This window comes from Polyergus mexicanus, unplaced genomic scaffold, assembly GCF_030449975.1.
Source record: "Polyergus mexicanus isolate NDT 795.1 unplaced genomic scaffold, iyPolMexi1.0 SCAF_13, whole genome shotgun sequence".
Classification (NCBI taxonomy): domain Eukaryota; kingdom Metazoa; phylum Arthropoda; class Insecta; order Hymenoptera; family Formicidae; genus Polyergus; species Polyergus mexicanus.
In genome coordinates this window covers 2,029,048-2,051,204 of record NW_027223333.1, presented here as the reverse complement: position 1 = coordinate 2,051,204, position 22,157 = coordinate 2,029,048, and the positions used below count along the sequence as shown (strand labels likewise).

Genomic DNA, 22,157 nt, shown 5'->3' with positions numbered 1-22,157 from the left:
GTTATGCGACAATTGTAAATGGAATAGTTTTATTCGAGATATTATAAGAACTATGAGAAAAAAATGTGCAATTTGTTATTATTTTTATCAACGGAAAATATTTTATCTCTTTTATTCCTACCTCTCTTATTCGTTTTATTACATTTTAATTTAAACATTTTTAAATTATTTATCAGCTTTCTCTCTTGTAATTATCCGTTCATGATTAACTAGAAAATAATAAAGTTAGATCTCTATATAAGTGACTATGGATAAATTGAAACGTACCTTTTCTATGCAACCAAAACGGTCGGTAATGTTATCGTTCTTCAATTTCTACTTTTTCAATGACAGTTACGAAAATATATTCAGTGTTGACGGTCTTCAATAACATATATTCGGTCTGTGTCTTCGATAAGATAAAAATTTTTCATGCTTTGAAATATATAATGAAGTTTTTATCGAATATTGTCATCTTAATACAATAAATTTATATACAGTGATTTATGTGAACGTATTTGTTTTTTCATATACATATTATATCTACGTAAGATTATACAAGGGAAGGGGGGGGGGGACATTTTGCTGCATGGGTAAAATAGGAAGATCAGGTAATACAAGAATGTGCCGTCACCTGTGGTGACGCGATGGTGAGGAAGGAACGGCGTGTGACACCCGGGCAGCCACCTGTCGCGCGCATGCGCGCTCGTCGCGTCGCGCAGGACACCATGCCAGATTCGGGACGCGCAACGCGCCAAACCGCGGTGGTCGGGATAAACACGCAGTGAGAGCCGCGTACGTGTCTCACATGTACGCAGTTTTTTCGATGTGTGTATCCCCTCTATCGCTATTTGGCGCGTTGCGCGTTCCGAATCTGGCATCAGTGACACCTCGCCGATCGCGACGAAACAACAGTCAGTGTGAATCAAAATGGCGAGCGCGACGACGGTCCGCGAGGGCTCGCAGCGCGTTTCCGCTCCGCTCTCGTTTCTCCGAACAGGACGTGCGCGATAATGTGATCCGCGTGACTCGCGTCGACACTCGCGATCGCGATATCGAAGATCCCGGCGGCGCATTTTTCTCAAAACAGAGTGCACGACAATACGTCAGCTGGATAATACGCGCGCGACTCGTAGCAGGCCTCAGCGCGAGCGGACACCCTCCTGCCTCTCGGACGATCAACATCGGGGTGACATCGACGCGCTAAATTTCCCCGAGAACAGCTAATCGTAAGTGTCGACTTATCGTGCTGATTAATTTGACAGAAATCGAAAGTTTGGTTATGTTTTAAAAATTCGAATTTCGCGTTAACGCGGTATGCTCGATATCAACGTGACATAAATACGATCGCGCGTGCTTATCGACTCGCTCTTTACGCACGCGACAAAAAAAAAAAAAAAAAAAGAAGGAGTTCCGCACTAATTCTCTCTCCTTCGCTACTTATATCTTACGTAAAAGAAACGGTGCTGTATTTCGTAGATTATAAAATTATTGTGATTATTTTGTATTGTCCGCATCGCGCATATAGCCATACTTTTCCTTCCGTATAAATCGAGAACTACGTGAATTATTAAAAAATCACATGAGATTTCTTTCATATATTTCGCTATTTTATCTACAAGTAAAAAAATTAATATATGAAAAATACCCTAAATATTCTTTCTATAAATATATATATATATTTATAGAAAGAGGCTTAATATACTCAATCTTTAAATCTTGATAAGTCTGAATTTTCTTTGATAATGTAGCGATTTGAAAGACGAGAAAAATATAATTACAAGCGTAGCTTACACTTCTCCCGGTTACATGTATTCATGTTGTAAACTTCCCGATATTGGATGTTGTAATTATTATCTTGACTTTTTATTAAAATTTACGATGAGAAAAACTCGCTTTTCATTACATCGGGATTTCTCTGAAAATTACATCGTCGCGTATTGATTTATCGTTGTCGACCGATTGTACACGTTTGTTAAAAAACATGATACGCATATATATATATATATATATATATATATATATATATATATATATATATATATATATATATATATATGAAGATGAATCGCGAGAAACAATACGTCTCGTACATCTCGCCGCATTCTTCCGGAAAATGGATGCGCTTCTCTTCTTATATATATCGATATGGCAATAAATGAGATTCCATTTTATCGTCTTTATATGCGAAATTAAAAAATAACGCATCACACCAACGTCATTAATCAATTAAATTATAACGTGATTAAATGTTAATATCGGATTGTTTTGAATTTTCATATGATTTAATTTTCATTAATATATCCCGATATATTGATAATTAATCAACATACAGATATATATTCGTTATAGGTCGAGCTATTCCATATGATTGTATAATTAAAGCAATATAATTAAATTAAATTAAATTAAATTATTAAATTAATATAAATAATTGTTTCTTTAAAAATACGGAAAGAATAAGAGAGAGAATTTTATACAGTAAAGAAGATTATAAATAAAGATGACTGATTATTTTCTGATTGATATGATATATATATGTAGGTGCTAAAGAGGGGGGATCTTTTTTAATCGTAAAAAAGATCTTTTATGAGACTTTGAAAATACGGGAACTCCCCTGAATGTGTCTATGCGTCAAGTTCGACACATATTCGACTGAACAGCGTTTAAAGGTGGGTATACAATTAGCGAACGAACAGCGAATGCAAACGTTCGTTATTTATCATTCAGCAGATATATACGCCAAAGCGAATGCAAACGGAAGGTTCGATTTACATTCAGCTCGATTCCCTCACGAGGCGGTACATCAAAGACACAATTCGTGCGAGAAAAACGTTCGAAACGTTTCGCATTCGCTGTTCGTTCGCTAAGTGTATACCCACCTTTATGTTGATGCTGCGCGCTACGAAAACGAGCGGTTGGTCTAAAGATCGATGCGCGACTAAAATTCAACGTGTTCGTAAAATACGCCGTCTTTTGCGAAGGGAAGGACGTCTTGCGATTTACAAGCGAGACGGCATTTGCACATATAAAGCGCGAACGTACCTAATGAAATTATCGTGATATATATCACACGGGATATTTAACCATCACGTTTATTATCGGTTTCTCATTAAACTTGCGAATTGGAATAAAAAGAGGGGTAATCTTCAAAGGGGTAACTTTCAAATAGCTACGTTATCAGAGAAAATTCAGGCTTATCAACACTTGAAGATGGATCTATATTTAACCTTCGAAGTCAAAGTCAAGTCATCGTTGTGTTTTAGATGTCTTTTAGAATCCAATAAAATTTCACGGAAGAAATATTCGTTTCGTTGCGAAATATGCATTTGGAATATCGTAGATAAGTTGTAAAGATATTTATCTTCCCTTCGGTTAATGTCAGATATTCCGGATGGAATTTGCATGAATGATAACGCGAAATGAATTAGAATATTTGCACTTTTTAAAATAAACACCAATACATATCTAAATCATTGACAGCTTCTTTATTCCTTTGCTAGACTTTTTTTTTTTTTTTTTTTTTTTTTTAAATAAAATTTCGAGATTTCGTATATACTAAGTGGAATTTAAAATAACATAAAGTTTATTAACAGAAATGTCTGATTATTTAATTTTGAAATGTTGATCCAGTATCGATACATTTAAATCGTTCATCGCGAACTATAAAACTAGGTCAGATCTGAAAATCCTGAAGGGCATCGAAAGAGAGGACATGTCCCCGAAAACTAGGATATTCGGTCATTTCAATTTTCCACTTTATTTATTCTTGTTTATATATATATATTAATGATTGATGCAGATTTTTGTTCTTTAAAATAAACGAAACGATTTTCATTTTTAAATGGATTTTTTAACGCAAATCTGAAGGCGCTTATAAAGAAAACTTGATATAAATAGGAGATATCTTTAAATATTTATATATTATTAATAATATGAAAGAAATTTATATATAAAATAATAAATGCATATATATATATACACATATACAATAAAGAAACGTCACATCTTGTAGGAATATAGGATTTAGATTTGCCACTATTTGTAATAAATTGTGACATTATTTATTATATTATTATTGTATATACAAGTATTTCAAATATTGAGAATAATCTATCTTTCGTTTATATTTGACGATTCTTTTATACCTTGATATGTCGTTTAAATCTATCTCGTAATCGGATGGTCCTGTGGCGCAACGGATAACGCGTCTGACTACGGATCAGAAGATTCCAGGTTCGAATCCTGGCAGGATCGAGGTATATTTTTTTTTTTCGTTTTACATTTTTCTGACTCATTACACCTTGAGCAAGAATGTATTGTTCATGACGACTGCGCAACATAACCGGTTAGACATGATATCCAATCGAGTATCGCGTAATATCGCGAGTATAGCGTATCGGAAAAAATAGAGAGAGGCCGGATAAAATTGCATCGATATACGATATACGTCACGTAATAAGGAAATATTTCTTTCATCGCCATTAGTATTGTAATTAGTGTTTCGAGTATCGCGACTAATCAATGCAATTTCCGATGAGACAATTAACGCTTGCGGAAATTATGCGGCGAACATTTCGTCTTTCATCGATTGTATAAGCAATGTATCGTTGATGATTCGCATACTATCGATCAACTTACGTAAACACGGAAGGGAAGGGACACTCGCAGCAACGAGACAATTCTCACGTTTACGTAAAGCTCGTTTCGCTATTCATTAAATTTCATTGAATGTTATACAAAAATAATTTTATATTAAAAAACGCGTATACTCATAAAATATCTTGTGAATTCTATTTTTACGAGATTTGTAATCACGATAAATTTAATTCGAAATAAGGCAAAAATAAATTCGCCAATAACGAGGTATCGCCGAAGAAGCGATTGCGACTCTTGGGTTTATTAATTTTTCGACGATTCTATTTTTGAGGTGCATCGAAACGCATGTCTAAACTAAGCTGAACCAGGAAATGATTTTTTTTCGCAACGCGAACCACGAGTTCTTCGACGAATGTCCAGAAATAGTCCGCGTTCCAGGCGTGCCGACCTGACGCGCCTGTTCACTTCCTTTTTTTTTTTTTTTTTCCTTCTCGACGCTCGACGGCGCATCTTCGTGTCGGTCGAGGAGCGTATTTCGAGATAAATTCTTTTATTCGTTTCTCCTTCGAGATCTCCTGCGAGTTCTCACACTTTTACACTTTGGGTAAAGTGTCCCAGAGCGCATTGTTCACTCCGCGAAATTGTTACGCTTCCGATGTCTCAACGATATGCTTTTCTTTCTCGAGGCGAGAAAGAAAAACTTTAGAAAAGAAATATAGAAAAGATTTTGAGAAGATTATACAGCCGAAGAGATACCGTAATATCTATATAAGGAAGAAGATATTAAAAAAATAAATAAATATTTAATAATATCTGTAAAGTCCTACTTTGATGAAAAAATATATATAGATAAATATACGGATTAAAAAATACGTGTTCGCTTGATATTTTCATTTCGTAGTAGAATGAAAAAAAGTTCATTTGCAAATAAATTATTTATCGTGATGAAATATAGTGTATCTATATATATCACAGATGACGGTACAAAACTTGTTTACAAGATAAATCTCTCTTTCTCTTTCTTATCAGTTTTTAGATTACATTTATTTTAATTATTGTAGTTGCATGATTTCGAGAGAAATATCTTGTTTTAATTTTTTTTTTTTTATGTCTGCGTTTTTTCCATACAAATATATTTGATATGCAACTTTCGTTGCTTTCGATATGTTACATTTATCTTTCTGTATTAATTTCAGTCTTATTTAATTAATATATGGATACTTTCACACAAGCACACACATTCTAGGAAATTAAAATACATGATATATGTAAAAAAGAAAATAAAATCGAAATCGATTTTGAAAGTGATTTAATCTAGAAAAAAAAAAGAAAAGAGACTCAGAGAACGTAAAATTAGAATTTGAAAATTAAAATTGCAGTTTAAATATAAAAAGAACGTTTTTACTTTGAGATTATTTTCAAATCACTATCGAAGATTTGATCTTACTCCGTATTTCATGGAACGTTGCTTGTCCGACGATCGTAATGTTCGTTGCCGTAATTGTTCGCTCAGCTGTTCCTCTAACTTCACCCGCGTTCTCCCTCGGGCTTCCGTCGAGGGTCGCGAGTTTCCGCACAGGAAGTTCCTATTTCCTCCGAGCGTCGTGCGAACGACCGGAACGAAGTTTGCATTTTGCTTACGTAACGTCTGCTCGCGTTTACGAAGAACGGACCGTGTCGTTCTGGGATGCATCGATCTATTGTTGCTCCCACGACGAATCGCGGAAAGATAGCTGACGTTAAGCGAAGGGATTCTCTTCCCGATTCTCGTCGTATCATTTCTTTGCGCGAACTTGCCGATTGTATCGCGCGAGAAAATATTTCTTTATATTAGGTGTACAACTTTGCTTCCGCCGTTTTTTTTTCCCGAAATTCGAGGCTTTATTGTAAAAAACTGGTTATACATTTATGATTCAAAGTATTGTCCACTCCCAATGATCGTGCCAATTCTTTTTGACTTTGACTCGAGTCTTCATTAAGTAACGCCTCCAATTCTGCATCTTCGAAAACCTTCTCTCTTCCACCGCTATGCCGCGCTTCGACGTGAAAATCACCGTTCTTGAAGCGTCGAAACCACTCACGACACGTTCTTTCACTAATAGCGGCTTCACCATAAGTATTTGAGAGCATTCGATGAGCCTCAGCCGCAGATTTCTTCATAGTGAAGCAGAAAATTAAAATCTTCCGCAAATGACGAGAATTTGGCTCGTAAACTGACATTTTCAATCGAGAATAACTTTATGATGCGGACACAAATCGACTAATGTTTCTATGGGGTTATGTTGACAGATGCCCAAGTTTATCGCACGACGTCTATGATCTATTTATTTCGACCACTACTTACCGCTAAAGCCATTTATAGGAAAACGGCGGAAGCAAAGTTGTACACCTAATACAAAATGAAAAGAACGATTGCGTAAAGAAATTTGGCGAGATATTTTCCCGCCACCATCGATAAATACTCTATTGTTGTCGACGAGTAAATGCATCGAGATTGCAACGTTCGAGTGAACGAGACGAAATGTATGAAAATATTATATTGTATCGAACTTTCAAAAAAATTTCACAAAATTAATATTCGGCATTTTCGTGCGAGTGCTTTACACAAGATCCGGTGATATTATCTTAGACTCGTCGACAAGCGCGGTTTCTTTTCCGCAACGTGTTATCGTCGGGCGGACGCGTTCACAAAGGAAGAGGAAATTCATCTCCTTTCGGTTATCGCGGCTTTTCTTTCCGCGCAATGAAGTGCGAAACAATCAAGTACTCGCTTTCTCATGGCATCTTTGCTCTCGTATCATTTCGAAATATCAACGCGCGTGAAGGCTTTACATCAACTGCATCAAATTCTATACCGTTGAGGTGTGTACGAGATGCATCAGCGATTTTCGTCGTTGATGAAAGCAATTGTTGTATGGATCTCGTTGCTGATTAAAAGATATCCATCACGGGCTTCGTGACGCCACGTGGCCTACGCACCTGGTAATCCCATTAAATACGCGATACCCTCCATCTCTCTATCTTTCTCTCTTCCATTGAACCATTACAACTATTAAAAATGATTTATATTTATCTGCACACACAGGCGCGTGTGAACAATTTTTTGACTGTCCCAAATTATTTCATTCACTGCACAAATCTCGTCGTATTTTTGTCATTAAGATATTTTAACAAAGATATCTCGACATCTGATAATATAAAAATAATAATAATTCTTTATTAAACGCACGATTTTTTAGTATTTTAATATGTTTCATAAATTCTAATATAAAAAGTATATATATACTTTAATATTTTTATTATATTTTAAATGTATAAAAGACAATCGAGATGAAATTTAAACTTAAAAGTAAATTTGCTTGAAACTCGCGCGAAAATGAGTTTAAGGAATATTTATGGGGAAGATTCAAACATTTTATATAATAATAATGACGCTGGAATAATATAATTTGAAAAATATAATTCTAGAAATGAGAAATAAAAATGCTATATAAAAAAAAAAAAAAAAAAAAACTGCCTAAATATAATTCTCCTGCACAAAGTTCAAACATGCGATTTTGTTACATACGATTTTTGTAGAATCACTCTTTTCATGTTTTCCGCAACATCGTAATCAATTTTGTCCATTCACATCGACGTAAAAAAGTCTCTACAGTGGTTATCAACGTTTTTTTTTTAATCCCAGCTTTAACAATGTTATTAAATTATAAAAACATGCTTGACATATTCTACCATATGTCGAAATGTCTCTAAATTATTTTAATAAAATATAATTAATAGTTTCTTAGAAAAAAGAATTGTATAAAAATATATAAATGACGTATAGGATTATGAATAATTATATATAATTAACTGATCAATTTATCGATAAAGTTAAATAAAATTCTGCCAAAACGTGGCAATAATTTCTTTAATTTATCTCGTCTCCCGGCACACGTTATAATGTCAATTATGATTGGAACGGTTTGAAGTTTCCACTTTTTTTATTGATCCTACTTAATTATATTTGACGAAGCGAATTGCTGCCATATACATGAGACGGCGATGACGCTGGCACAACGAAAAAATGCAATTTTTTTCCCCTCTCTGAAACGCTCTGCGTGACGTACGTGACGCAGAGGGTCGCGCTAATTACGACAGTGGGACTTTACAGCGGCATGTTATCACTTAACGAACCTTCGCACCTTCGTGCTTGTACACGCCCGATCATCCGCGTGACCTCGTGCATGCACGCGCATATAGTCTGCCTTTTTACAGATTCATCGTACGTTGTTTTCTGTTTTTCAGTTTTAGATAAGTCGTATCTTTGTAAAAAGATTCGCAACAGGATTCGCAAAACGTATCTTTTTCATATCTCGTTGAAATCCTCTGTTATTCATTACCGATTAGGAAACGAGTATAAAGTTAATAATTATTCTAATCTAAAGTTTATCTTAGACCATCTGTGATTTATCACAAAATTCAAAACTCGATTCTATTTATAATTTCGTGTAATACAGAAAATATTTGAAGAAGTAAATTTCACACTTATTTAAAATATATATATCAAAGTACATGTATATACATTAGGAGATATATATCATATTTATAAAATTATAAATTAAATTTTCTATCTAAAATTTCGTAGCGAATCACATCGTCTGAAGCGAGTTAATAAAACACGAGCAAGAGAGAAGCGTAATAATATTAATTATAATTCCATCATTTTATTTTAAATAAAAAATTATTTGCAGTTATTCCACGGATATTATACTCCAAAAGGTTAACATCGTAGCCATTAATTAATAAAGTTACGCGATATCACTATCCGTTGCTGAAAATTATCGTACGCAAATTTTTCATCGATAGCGCTTGCTCCGGAAAGTGTTTTCATTAAACTTAATTAAGGCGCCCGTCAGGGTGGGCCTGGGGCGGGATTGAATTGAAACGAGGCATGCAAGAGGAAGAGGTATCTATCCCGATACATCACCTTCGATATAACTGACGCACATTGATTTCGCATGCTTCTATGTGGAAAGCGAATCTTCACTTTCGCTAGTTTTGCAACGACGCATGCGTGACTTGCGGATGCAGCTGCGGCGCATCGAGCTTTCGCTTCTCTCTCTCTCTCTCTCTCTCTCTCTCAAGAATAATATATATATGCGTTATAAGTTATTATCTCCCTCGTGAAGGTAGAAATTTGCAGTGCAGCGAATTATATATGTCCAACATTTGTGCAGTTTCTCTCCGCGCTCATCTAACTCGAAATATTCCGCGTCCTTCGGCCGCGTGTCGAAATGGACGACATGAGCTACATATATAAATGTCACTTAAACGTCGATTGAATAATGCTGATTTGATAATGCGACGATCTTTTTTATCGCGCATGCATGCGCCGTATCGTCGTTAACGAATGTCGCATAAAACGCTCACGTAATCTTCAGAAGATAATTACACGTCGTACTCTCATGATTCTTTGATCTAATCAAGAGAGCTGCTTTTTCCTTAATATATTATTTATATAGTCGCGTAACTTTTTTTTTTTTTTTTTTTTAATTTTTTTCATATATTTATCGAATATATTTACGGGCGAAAAAAAGCGTCTTTTAAAATATCTTTATATTGTATATAATCGTTTAGATCTCTGAAATACATAATTCGATTGTCCCCTTTCGATGTCTTTGACTTTTAATACGCTTGCAATTCGCGCAATGTCGATGCCCGAACAGTGTACACATACGGACAATGTTTTCGCGATAAAAGCCACGTTTTTAATAAATTGACATCGGAATTGCTTTTTATACTCCCCAGGCGACAAGATAGCCGTGTAAAATACATTTTTATCATGTCTGTTAAGCGTTCGTCTGTCAGCGTTATGATACATGAATAAGCCGAAACGAATGTATCGCAATTACAGTGAGCTAATTTTCCAGAACAATACTGAACAATAGATATTTAACGAAAGTTTAGTTTTACTGAAAACCGTAATATTTCCATTTAATACATGTGATCGTTAATGTAAATTACATTCGGTGGGTAAAATAAAGGTAGAGAGGCTATTAATATTGTACATTGTACATTAACAAGGACGCATTTACCATATAAGAGCGACATAATCGATGTGGAATCATGTCAAAGGGAAATGATGCATGTCATAATACTTGGCTAGCTCATTCCGCGCTTAATTACCAATTAAGCCAGTATAATTGTACATTCTCTGGAATATATAGGGCTAGCGGCCGCTAGTAATCCTCCGAATCAATTTATAGGCCGAGTGACCGATTAGATTAAATTAGATTAGATTAGCAGCCGCTCGATAAATTACAATTACGAATGTAATTGCGAAAGTATCGGTATCGTCACGTTTGTAATTCTTATATAAAGCTTTTCTTTCGAATATATTATTATATTACAATAAACTTGGGGGAAAAAAAAAAACGCGCGAATGAGAAACACATTACAGTAGATTTTAAAAAATGCGTTTGAACCTTCGAAAAATGAGTACATTTTCTAGATTTTTTGCAGCGCGACGATTTGATAAAAAATGCTTTTTTTTTTTTTTTTTTTTTTTTAATAATATTCTTAATATTTAATATACAATATTATTAAGTACTTAAATACAAATGGTCAGCTTTTTTTTTTTTTTTTTTAAAGTTATGCGTACTTTTTTTAAAGTTTTTTTTTTAAATATTTGCAGATTTGTTTATCATATCTGAAATCAATAATCTATCTTTTTTTTTTTGTTTATAACAGAAAATGGGAAATTGGATTAAATAAAGGCTTTATTAGCAAATGCGGGATCTTATTAGGAACTCGCATGCAAAATTTGAAGTCAATCCAAGTCGAACGTAGCTCGAGGAAAATAATATAAATCTGCAAATATTCGCGTAACTAAAAAAAAAAACAAAAAAACTGATAATTTTTATTTAAGTACTTAGTAACATTGTATTAATATTGTAAAAAAATAAAAAGTTTTTATCAAATCGATGCGCTGCAAAAAAGCACTAGAACATGTACCCATACTCTTTTCGAGGGGATATGCCCTCTTAAACATACGATAATCTCGATAGGTATTTGTAAAAAAAAATAGCCAGGATAAAAAAGAAGTTTACCGTTCTTAAAATAAATTTTCCGGTAGCGTTTACATTTTTCGCGATACTTGAATGGAAATAATATCGATATTGCTGTCAAAGTGAAAATGGATTGTCAAGCGACGAGAACAGATGCACGATCGATGAACTAAAAACTATTTTCCCCGCGTTTTTTTTTTTTTTTTTTTTTTAAGAGGACAAAAATGCAAGAAAAGCGACGCCGATTATTTGCCGCTCTCGGGGAATTTGCAAAAAGAACGACGAAAAGATGTCTGTGGAAGACAATAGAGGCTCCAAGAAGAACGTTTGTGGGTGAAAGAAACTCTGTTACGAAGAATAATGAATAGATCAGACCGTCTGAAAATCAACCTCGTAAACGATGGAAATGTCTCTTGCGGGAAAAATTTTCATCGTAATTGTAATAAGCATGTGTTGCGTGACGTGGAGCGATTACAAATCTCTATAGAATTTCGGTGCGAGGTTGAATTATTAATAGTTACGAATGACGGTGTTTTTATTTAATGACGATTAAACTACGATTAAATAATATGCTGCTATCAATAATCTTTAGCTATGTTTTTTCATATATATATATATATATATGTACATTCGATTGAATGATAAAAAAAAAAACTTATAATAGCTAATAATATATCGCAATCTATAGATTTGATAATTCTTCAAGCACGAATCGTCATTTGATTTTCCAGATTTAAAATCGTGGATTTTACCTAACCGCTTATCCCACGCTTTTACCTTACTCATTCACATATGATTATGATTGCGAAAGTTGCTAGGAAGTGTCGGGGACTAATGAATATTTTCTAAATTTCTTTCAATGTACTTAAATACATATATAACATCTACATATCTATTTATTATTCTAATTACAAAAATTACTTTGTCAGTTGTAATTAATTATATCTATCAACTTTCTTCTGAAAACGTTATTGTAAAATACAATCTGTACATGATCTGTGTGTATGACAATTATTAATAAGATGAATGAGATTTTAATCACATTTAATTTTTTTTTGTCTTCTCGTTGGTTGTATAATATTTTTTTCTCGCTTCGAAAATTTGCGAACGATCTTAAACACCTTTTAATGAATCATCTTTGAATGACACAGATTTTAATACGTTTCTTAGAAGACATTAAATCGCGTTTTCGCCTATTTAATGACCGAGATTCTCACGCGTGATAACACTTTTATGTAAGATTAATTGGACGAAAAGAGCGATCTCACGTCGTGTGTTCTACAATCGGGACCGTGTTATTCATCGAAATGCGATGAAATTTTCACGGAGGAAATTAGATTGCAATCGGAATATGCGCGTGTATGCATGTGAAAGTTGTATATTGCGAATATGATATCGAAGACGATCGAGCTGCTGCTGTTATCCGAATTCGCTTCGAAACATTGACATTTCTTTAATGCGTGATTTCTTTCTTCCTGCTCGTGAGCGTGGGGCATTATACGATTATTTTCGGTTTGACTGAATTTTAATTTCAAATTTTCAAAATTTGGAAAAAAGCTATAAAGAGAATACTAAAAATTGACCAGTCATATACAGGGTGTCCCATTTTAATCTCCTCAGGCAAATATCTCGAAAAATATGGAAGATACGGAAAAATGTTTCAGACAAAAGTTGTTTGGTTTCGAGGGGGCCATAAGATGGTACCATTGGTTTGACCTTGAAGAGTCATTCGAAGGTCATGTGAAGGTCAACTTTAAAATCTTAAATGGAAACCCCCATTTTTTATTTAGTATTCTTGTAGCTTGCCTCGAGAGCTTTCCAAAACACTATAATAAACTATTTTTTTATTCAGTACTTTTTGAGTTATTTTATATTTTAATCTGACATCTTTTGATATAAAAAATTAAATATCTCATAAAATAGTTACTTTTTGATAATCTTACCATAATACTTTTATGTATAGAATAATCCGATATTTCTCTTCCCGATGCATTTCGCTCGATAACTCGACAATCTGACAATCTTCGCGGTCTGATGATTTATGATTACGCAAGAAGTGCAGTAATATTTTTTTTCTCGCTTCACTACATTGTAATAAGAAGAAATGTCTTGCGTAAAATATCTCTTGCATTTTTTAAAATGATAATATTTAATAATAATAATAATAATAATAATAATATTTTAATGATAATGTAATAATCATTATATTTATAATTTTATTAATAAAATAATTATACTTAATAATAATAAGAGGGTTCAATTTTTAATAGTGTGTAGTTGGTAACTGAAAATAATAAAAATTATATATTTTTAATTTCTTAATAAAAAATAAAAAAAAAAAAAATTATTTTATATAATTTCAATTTTAATAGAGAAAATGCTGACATAAAATTTTAAAGTTTACCTTCTCGAAAACAATGACGTTGAGTATTTCTGAAGAGTGTATACTGTTCATAATAATTCTGATTTAGAGATCTCTAATGTAATTGAATCCCATTTTTATATTAAATCTAACTCAGATTAACATATATATTGATTGAGATAAACATGGAAAGTAAATCAAGTGCAAAGAAATCAGTTTTCCATTCGATGCTGTTATGTTAGTTTTTATCACGGTCTTTCCGGAGATTGTACGATCAAGAGGTAAAATAATGCATTTCCACGTGTCATGCTCCAGCGATTGTATCCTGTCGCGCTCATTTCTCCCACTTTTTATCGAATGTTCTATAAATCAGATTTGAAGATCGAAAGCAATGGGATTGAACAGCGAAACCTTCATGTCGTATACCACAAGTCTTGTTATATTTTTAAGAAAAATAATTTTTTATTCTGATAAATTAGTTTAAGAATTCGATTACACGCAATTATCAAAGTTATATTAAAGATGTTATAACGTTTAGATATATACATTTATACACACACTTTATATGCAAAGATGACAAAGTCAAGGTTTGCGCGAAAAGGCTGCAATTTAACAAATTGATTGCAGTTACGTGACTCGACACTATAATTCGATAGCATGATATCAAAGATAATAAATTACATTGTAATTTCTCGGTGACGTGAGAAATGAACATGTGGTAACGATCCATGTGAAGATGCAGAAAACGGTGACTACATGAAAGATCGCAGTCTTGGATAAAAAAAAGACGCTAGAAAACGATAGAAAAGTTGGAAAATTCTACCGAATTACGCCGCTAATTTACGTATATTAAACGCGTTGTATCCGCTTCGGGGAACTTAATATACGCGGCGGTTGTTGAACTCGGATTATACGTTGCTGCCTAAACCGCGAAACGGCCTTTTTTTTTTTTCACAGGCTTTCACGAAGAGTAATATGTATAAGGCAGTAAAAGCGAATTCATTAAATCAATTATCTCTTTGATCTGAAAATCAAGTGGAACGGAACGTACACGATATGTGAAGTTAACACCTCCCACGCGGATTTACTCCTCCGGTATGTGTTTGCAGTGTTTTATAGTTGCATTTTGATAATTTTTTTTTTTTCGGTATTGAGTCTCTAAATTTCGTTTGTGCTATTTATTTAATTTTTTTTGGGGAGCTATATCGTTATTTTGTGTCTCTAAACTTTACAATATTGAAATATCAAAAATAATTTAAATTCTGTTAAAATAACCCATTGATAACTTGAGTCTTGAAAAATAATAATTTTGTAAAATTTATAATTTCTTCGATTTCTTATGTTTGGATTACGATTTCGATAATGAAGATAACGAGTGATTTAATCTTCTCATGTACGTCGACATAATTAACATAATCCAAAGAAAAGCTTTAAATCCTTTATGTAATAAGAAACTTTAGTTTGACATTTTCTCTCAGGTATACAATATATATTTTTCCTCAATTTGATAAAGCAATTTTATATATATACTCTCATATGCGATTATCCATTTTGAAAATGGAGTTTCTATCGATCTTGACTTTATTCTCACAAGAGTCAGACATTTGGATTAAAGCAATTAATTACCGTTAATGCGAGCAACAATTATAAGCGCGTTAACGGCATATTTATAATTGAACGTATTTTGCATTCTTCTTTTTCTTCTTCTTCTTCTTTCTTCTTTTTTCTTCTTTTCTTCTTCTTTTCTTCTTTTCTTCTTCTTCTTTTTTTTTACCCAAAAATGAAATAGGGCGAGGCTTAGTACGCGGAAGTTGCGTTATGCAACGCGCGATGTGCAACGCATTTTTTTTTTTCCCCCTTTATCTACTTACACTTCGCGCGCAATTTCATACTTTGCGGCGATCGTTTGCGGGATCGTATTTACGAAGCGTAAATGTGTGCCTACGCGTTCTAATTCGTTTCATACATAGCGAATTAACCAGTAGGTGCATTAGCGCGATCCGAGTGTATGCTTATTCGCACTTATCTCTTTTTGATCTCGAAACGAAATGGAACGCGGCATAACGCCGTTAGATTCGCGTAAACATATTAAATTCAATCTGCATTAAAGAAGGAACTGGACGGATCAGCTACGTCAAAAATCAATAAATTAATACATTTCGGGATTCATGAATTCGACATTGCAAACATACAAAGCACTTGAAAATTTTTAAAATATTTATAAAATTAATAATTAATTAATAAATCAAAGATTTGTCCTGTAGAATTAAACCTTTTTATTTCCATGAATTTTTGTATGCGGTCACTGTAAAAAAAAAAAGTGTTAGTTTGATATAAAATAATATTTACGATTTTAAGATTAAATTTATATTTTACGGGATAAATTTCTCTTTACCTTTATTCGTAAATTAATTTATATCTTATATTATTTATAAATTAAGATATATCAAATTTTGATGTAATTGATTCGTTCAATTCCTTCTTAATCCGCGGAAATTTATTGACGCGTCGGTCGGCGTAAATCGGACGTCGTTATTTACGAAAATCGAAGAGTATATATCATCTTTACATGTCGATAATAATTTCCAAGTCACGTTAACCAAATATCGAGCGTCGAAAAAGGAGCTGGATAAAATGTTTTCAAATAATTTGACACTTGAAAGTCCTCGTATTTCGAAAATTTTCTTTTATTCTCTCACTTCCAAGAATGTCGGGAAGCGTCGTAAAACTTATCCAGTCACGTACCTGCGTGCGCCTCATTCATGGACGCGATACGACGTTCACGAGATCGCGAGCGTTTCCGGTCCATGAATGAAGTCACACCCGATGTGCGAAGGGTGCATTGTCAACGAGACCGGACCCCCTTTGTCGCCCAAGCAGAGAAGGAGAGCGGCCATTGTTCCGCTGTCTTTATTAAGCCTGAATTATCAGTGGGAAAAAATTGCGACGTTCTCCGGAGCATCTCTCTCTACCGTCTTCCGGTTCCATCGCCGTGCCGCGTATCCGCGCAAAGGTGCGACTAAGTTATACATGCTCGGAGGAGCATGACCGGCTTGACTAACACGTACGCGTGTGTCTCGCATGCTCCTTAATTCTATAATCACTTTGGTCGAGGGAAGGCTTCGTATATGAGAATTATCTGAAATTCTTAAACGAAAGAATTTTTGATATATGATATTTTCATTTGCTTTTATATTTGTCAAAGTAACTGAGATGTCCTTAGTTCGAAGATAACCAATTCCATTTTTCTCAAGTTTCAAAAATTCGTGATTCTCTATTAATAAAAGTATTTATATGAAAATCGTAAAATTAAAAAAAAAAGGAAATGATCATTTCCATTTATATTAATTTATTTAGAATAATTTTCTTTTCTTTATATTAATTTTGAGCATATATTGGAAGGTAGAGATTTTTATAAAATGAATCCATCGATTTTATCGTTGGCGGTAAAATGCATGAAAATAGAATGCCTGCAGCGTGTATTTTGAATTAAAAACCTTTTGCGTTTAAAATAGCATCTGACGTATGAAGAAGAACAGCAATTTACATCTATATACGCGACGTTTCATAAGAGTTGCCTCCAACTCTTCAACTTCCTTTATACAGACATACGATTGTTCTTTCGAAAGTTCAAAATTATAATTATACAAATTTGTGTGTAATATTAAAAATTAAAAGATTTAATACACTCGAACGCGCATGTGTTCGAGTAACAAAGCTTTTTTAATATGTCTTGAATCGATCACAGATTAATTTTCTATGAATGTTTCGATAGAGAATCATTTACTCGCGATTACTCTATCGAGCAAATTTCTCTTTCGTCGGATAATAAAATTGAAAAGTCACGACAATCGATCTTTAAGTAATGCCATGAAATACAATTCGCGTCACGTCGCGAGTTGCAACTGGTTGCAGTCAACAGAGCATGACCGTCGTCGCACCGTATCCTATTGTTCAACGTGTCTCTTCTTTCCCCAACATTTTACGCCGCACGAAGCCACGGTGCGTAAAATAGATGCCCCCGAAATCTATCTTTAATTTAAAATTATTACGGATTATTAATATTCTATAATATAAAGAATATGTTATGATTTTATCGAGTTATTTCGTAATCGTATTCCTGGAACCGGGAACTGCCGATCCTAAAATTCCTCCCGCGACGAAATGAGTCACAGATCACACGATTGAGCAACACGCGGATTAATCACCGCAGTAATTTTTAACCTTCTCTTTGATAAAGTGACCAACATTAACTATTCATTCGTTCGTTCGAATCTAAATAGCATTTTAATATACTTGAACTAGTTTTATAATGCGACGATCGATCATTCCGCTCGTTTGTCGCACGTTGGTTCATTTTATGTAAAGATGCACTCGTGTTTTCAGATACATCCAGATGACGCGATGACGTTACATTGGTGGATGCATTGGTTCTGGGTTACCGCGCAATTTCTTGGTGAGTCATTCTATTCAGTTTTTTGTCGAATATTTTAACATAGTAAGTTTATTAATATGTAAATAATCTTGTTTTTTTTTTTTTTTTTTATTAAATATCTTCCATTAGCTTGATAGATGAATTCAGGTAGTATCTTAATTAAATCACTTTTTATGCAATCAAATAATTCATGAAGATAATTTCAATCATTAAGATTCAATTATGTTTAACTATAATATATTTTAAATAATTTTCGTATAATTAAATATAAATGTTTTAATCATTAAGATATTCTTAATATGTCAAAAATTAATAAGAAGCGCTTATATGTATAAAAGAAGTTTAGCCGAATTCTTGAGAAAGAACTTGATTTTCAAAATTTCATAGGTGAAAAATTTTTATACAAATATCAATATATGATTTTTTTGATGACAGTTATTCTCGGGAATCCCTTGCCGTCTACCACGTCGGATCCTGTCAATCAGCAGCCTCAGCCATCCCCGAGAACGATATCCCCGCCGATCGAGACCGAGGATATCTATCGCTCGTCGAAGTCACCTAGGCCGAGTTCTCGCATCGCCAAGGCCATTGGTCTTTATCCCCAGACGAATACGGCCGTGGTGGCTGACAGGCAGCAACCCGTCACTACTGTCGTTTCGTCACTGTTGGAGCCGCGTGGGAGTACCGGTCTCGAAGCGACCGATCACGAGGCTGTCAACGAATCGAGCTTCCACGGAAATATCTCCGACGTTATACCGCTTAGTGTAACGACACCGGCGCAGCGCATTATCGAGAGGATTAGGAATCCAACCACGAAGAAGGACAGTAAGGTCACGTGGATTCTGACGACGAGCAAGTCGTCGGGTAGACCCAAATACGATCAGGAAGAGAGATACAATCAGTCGAGCGGCACCGGTAGAAACAACAGCTTTGACGAGATCGAGGACCTCACCGTGTTACCTCTCCAAGAGGAGATGAACAAGGCCGACCTGTCGCTAAACAGGACAAAGTCTTCTCTAATGTCTTTATCCGCATCCGGTGCTGCCGGTAACGCCGCGATCAGGACGTTCAATCGGTCCGAGGACGAGGTCGAAATCGACGAGGTGGTCGCCCAGACGCAACACTTTGCCACAGCGGCATCTATTCTTGAAGGTGAACTCTTTGGAGGAATTATATAAAGCAATAAGAGAATAATTTCGTGGGCAATTAACAGCCATGACGTTAGTTTGCGCGAAAGATAAAAGATTAGTATTGTATTTTAATTCACGTTGATTTTCACAATGCCTTCATTGGCCTCCTTTTTCATACTTGCTAATTTTGTTCCACTTTTCAACTTAAACTTAATTCATCCTTTCATTTATCGCACGATAGAAATGACTAGATATAAAACAGTTGTATTTTTTTAATTATATTTTAATTAGCATTTAGCAAATACAAAAAACTTGAGTGTTTTGAAAATCATAATTAAAAGAAGAAAAAAAAACAAATGTGCAGTTGGCGTGAGTGAAACTCGTCTGAGCAGAGCGAGGAACTCTTTCACGCAACACTTCCAGAGGGATCAAATGCAGGGAGACAATCGGTCTTCCGATTATACCGATACCGATAACGGCAACAAGGCCGAACAGCAAAGCTCAGGGACATCCGCCGCCGGTATAGCCGCTATAACGGGCAGTTGTTTGGCGACCGTGGCTCTACTTAGTACAATGGGTAGTCTCGGATTTATTATATACAGGTAACAAAGTCTTATAATATGCTTTTAATTATTAGGTATAACACGCCTGCGTTCGCGTGTAATGCGTTAATTTGTTTCGCTCTCTTTTCAGGCGCAAGTACTTGAATCCTCCGCAAACATTGAACAGTGATAAATGCAGCAATCCCGATAGTTCCGGTTACATCGACGATTCCACCATTCGCGTTAGTATTATTATATATATGTATATAGATAATTCTTTAATAATGAAGAAATCAATAATTATATTATACATATAGGATAATTCTTCTACTGCGTGCTAGTGAAAATAATTTAGTGAAATGCACGTGTTTATACTTTAAATAAAATTCAGGAATACACTTCTAACGTCGTAACGTTTTTCTTCATAAAGTTTCATTTCACTAGATAAGTAATACAATTTTCGGATCTACTAAAGATATCTTTTATTTTCATAGGATAACTCGGAGGAAATGTACAGTTTGGATAATGACTCGTTCCTAAATTCGCTGGAAGCGATGACAATACAGAATTACTGGACGGACAGTGTTAAGCATACGAAACTATGACAAAAGAAGATAACCCATCCCGGCAGAAGAATTGAAACGTTCAGCATTTCCGACGGTGAAGCGCACGAGCAAATCTCTCTGCTCGAGCAATAGTACTTACACTAGTCTGTGTGTATTCTGGTTATCGCGCGAAAAGTTTTGTCGAGTTATGTGCAGCGCTCGTCTACAAGAATCGTTAATTAGTCTCAGTGGGCTGCATCAAGGAAGGTAAGCTACCATGAACGTTACCACTGTGTACGACGTAAAGAATTGTAGATCAAAAATTTGCGAGACTACGCGTATCTCGTGTGTCGTTTCGCGCGAGTGTTGATTTAAGTCACTTCTCCATCGTCTCTATATTTTTCTACGACGCATGCGATCCGTAAAGTCGCAAACTTAAGCGGGAAGTGACGCAATTATTCCTCTCAAATATTTCCATTAACGATATATAGTGCAATAAATAAACAAAAATTGATGTACTTTGTATTATTAAATTAATACAATAACGCTCCTCTATTCTGTCTAGAAAAGTAAGAGTACAAAATAAGACTATATTAGTCCATAGCTAGAATTTTGGCTAAATTAAAAAGAAAGAAATAATTTAATAAGGATATTGAAGAAAGAGAGAGAAAAAAAGAATATAATATTCTTAGGAGTACAATTATATATATATTAAAGTACAATATACTTCCAATCATGCGAATTGGAATCAGTATGTACAATATTGTACTTACCAATGTCTTTTTAATCTTGGATTGAATACTAATGTCTTCTACAGTTTCACTTTAAATTGCATTACGATTATGGTGATTAGCTCGGCCATATTAACGAATTGTTTAAATATTTTCGAAAATCGGATTTACGGAAGATCGGACCAAATCGTACGTAGATCTAGCTTTATGCATTCACGACATATCCAGCAGGAATATTGATTCCGTTGTTTTCCATTACGAATCTAGCTTATACCGATGTATATATATATATATATATTGTTGTAACGTTTTATGTATAAGTGTCTGTGGCGTTGCGTCTGATGTGAGGCGCGATTAATTTTAAGTTAGCTTTAGCACATTTAGTCAGATATATTTCTATACATCCGCGAAAGGAAAAAATTAATATAGAAAATACATTGTGATAGATCGTAGGGTTTAAATAAATATATAAAATTATCATCCGGCTCGTTTATGGTAACGGTTGTGAATAAAACGCGTGTATTATAGATTAACTTTCGCCGTCCCATTTCTTTATCCGTAGGCTTTATTTGCAAGTGTATTTCCGATTGTTTCAATTTGAATCAATAATAGAATAATAATCGTCGGAATTTTTATGGGTTTAGATTTATAATCGCTTTTTTATTTAACATTAATACATGCATAATATAAGCGTATAGCTTTTATCTAAAAAAATTGTTCAAATCTCCCAAAAAATGTTCAGATACTACAATAAACTAAAACTATAATTTATAACCATGGATGTT

The 22,157-nt window shown here is 34.2% G+C and overlaps 1 protein-coding gene and 1 non-coding gene across 3 annotated transcripts in view; both read left to right on the top strand.

Moving 5' to 3' along the window:
* The first annotated feature begins 850 nt into the window (after nucleotides 1-850).
* Nucleotides 851-22,157, top strand: part of LOC138938638 (uncharacterized) — a 24,638-nt gene continuing 3,331 nt past the window's right edge. Inside the window, exons 1-6 of one of the 2 annotated variants that reach the window (XR_011447733.1) lie at nucleotides 851-1,208; nucleotides 18,376-18,445; nucleotides 18,860-19,576; nucleotides 19,919-20,156; nucleotides 20,248-20,338; nucleotides 20,591-20,908. Coding sequence is in view for 1 of the 2 variants with exons in the window: in XM_070305793.1 (XP_070161894.1) it covers nucleotides 18,394-18,445; nucleotides 18,860-19,576; nucleotides 19,919-20,156; nucleotides 20,248-20,338; nucleotides 20,591-20,701 (1,209 nt within the window). In the remaining variant the exon portion in view is untranslated. Of the gene's footprint in view, nucleotides 1,209-18,375; nucleotides 18,446-18,859; nucleotides 19,577-19,918; nucleotides 20,157-20,247; nucleotides 20,339-20,590; nucleotides 22,148-22,157 lie in introns of those variants that run through there. The other variant, XM_070305793.1, reaches the window with a different exon arrangement.
* Trnar-acg (transfer RNA arginine (anticodon ACG)) lies at nucleotides 4,164-4,236 on the top strand. Its single transcript has one exon. It is a non-coding gene; the product is annotated as a tRNA-Arg (tRNA).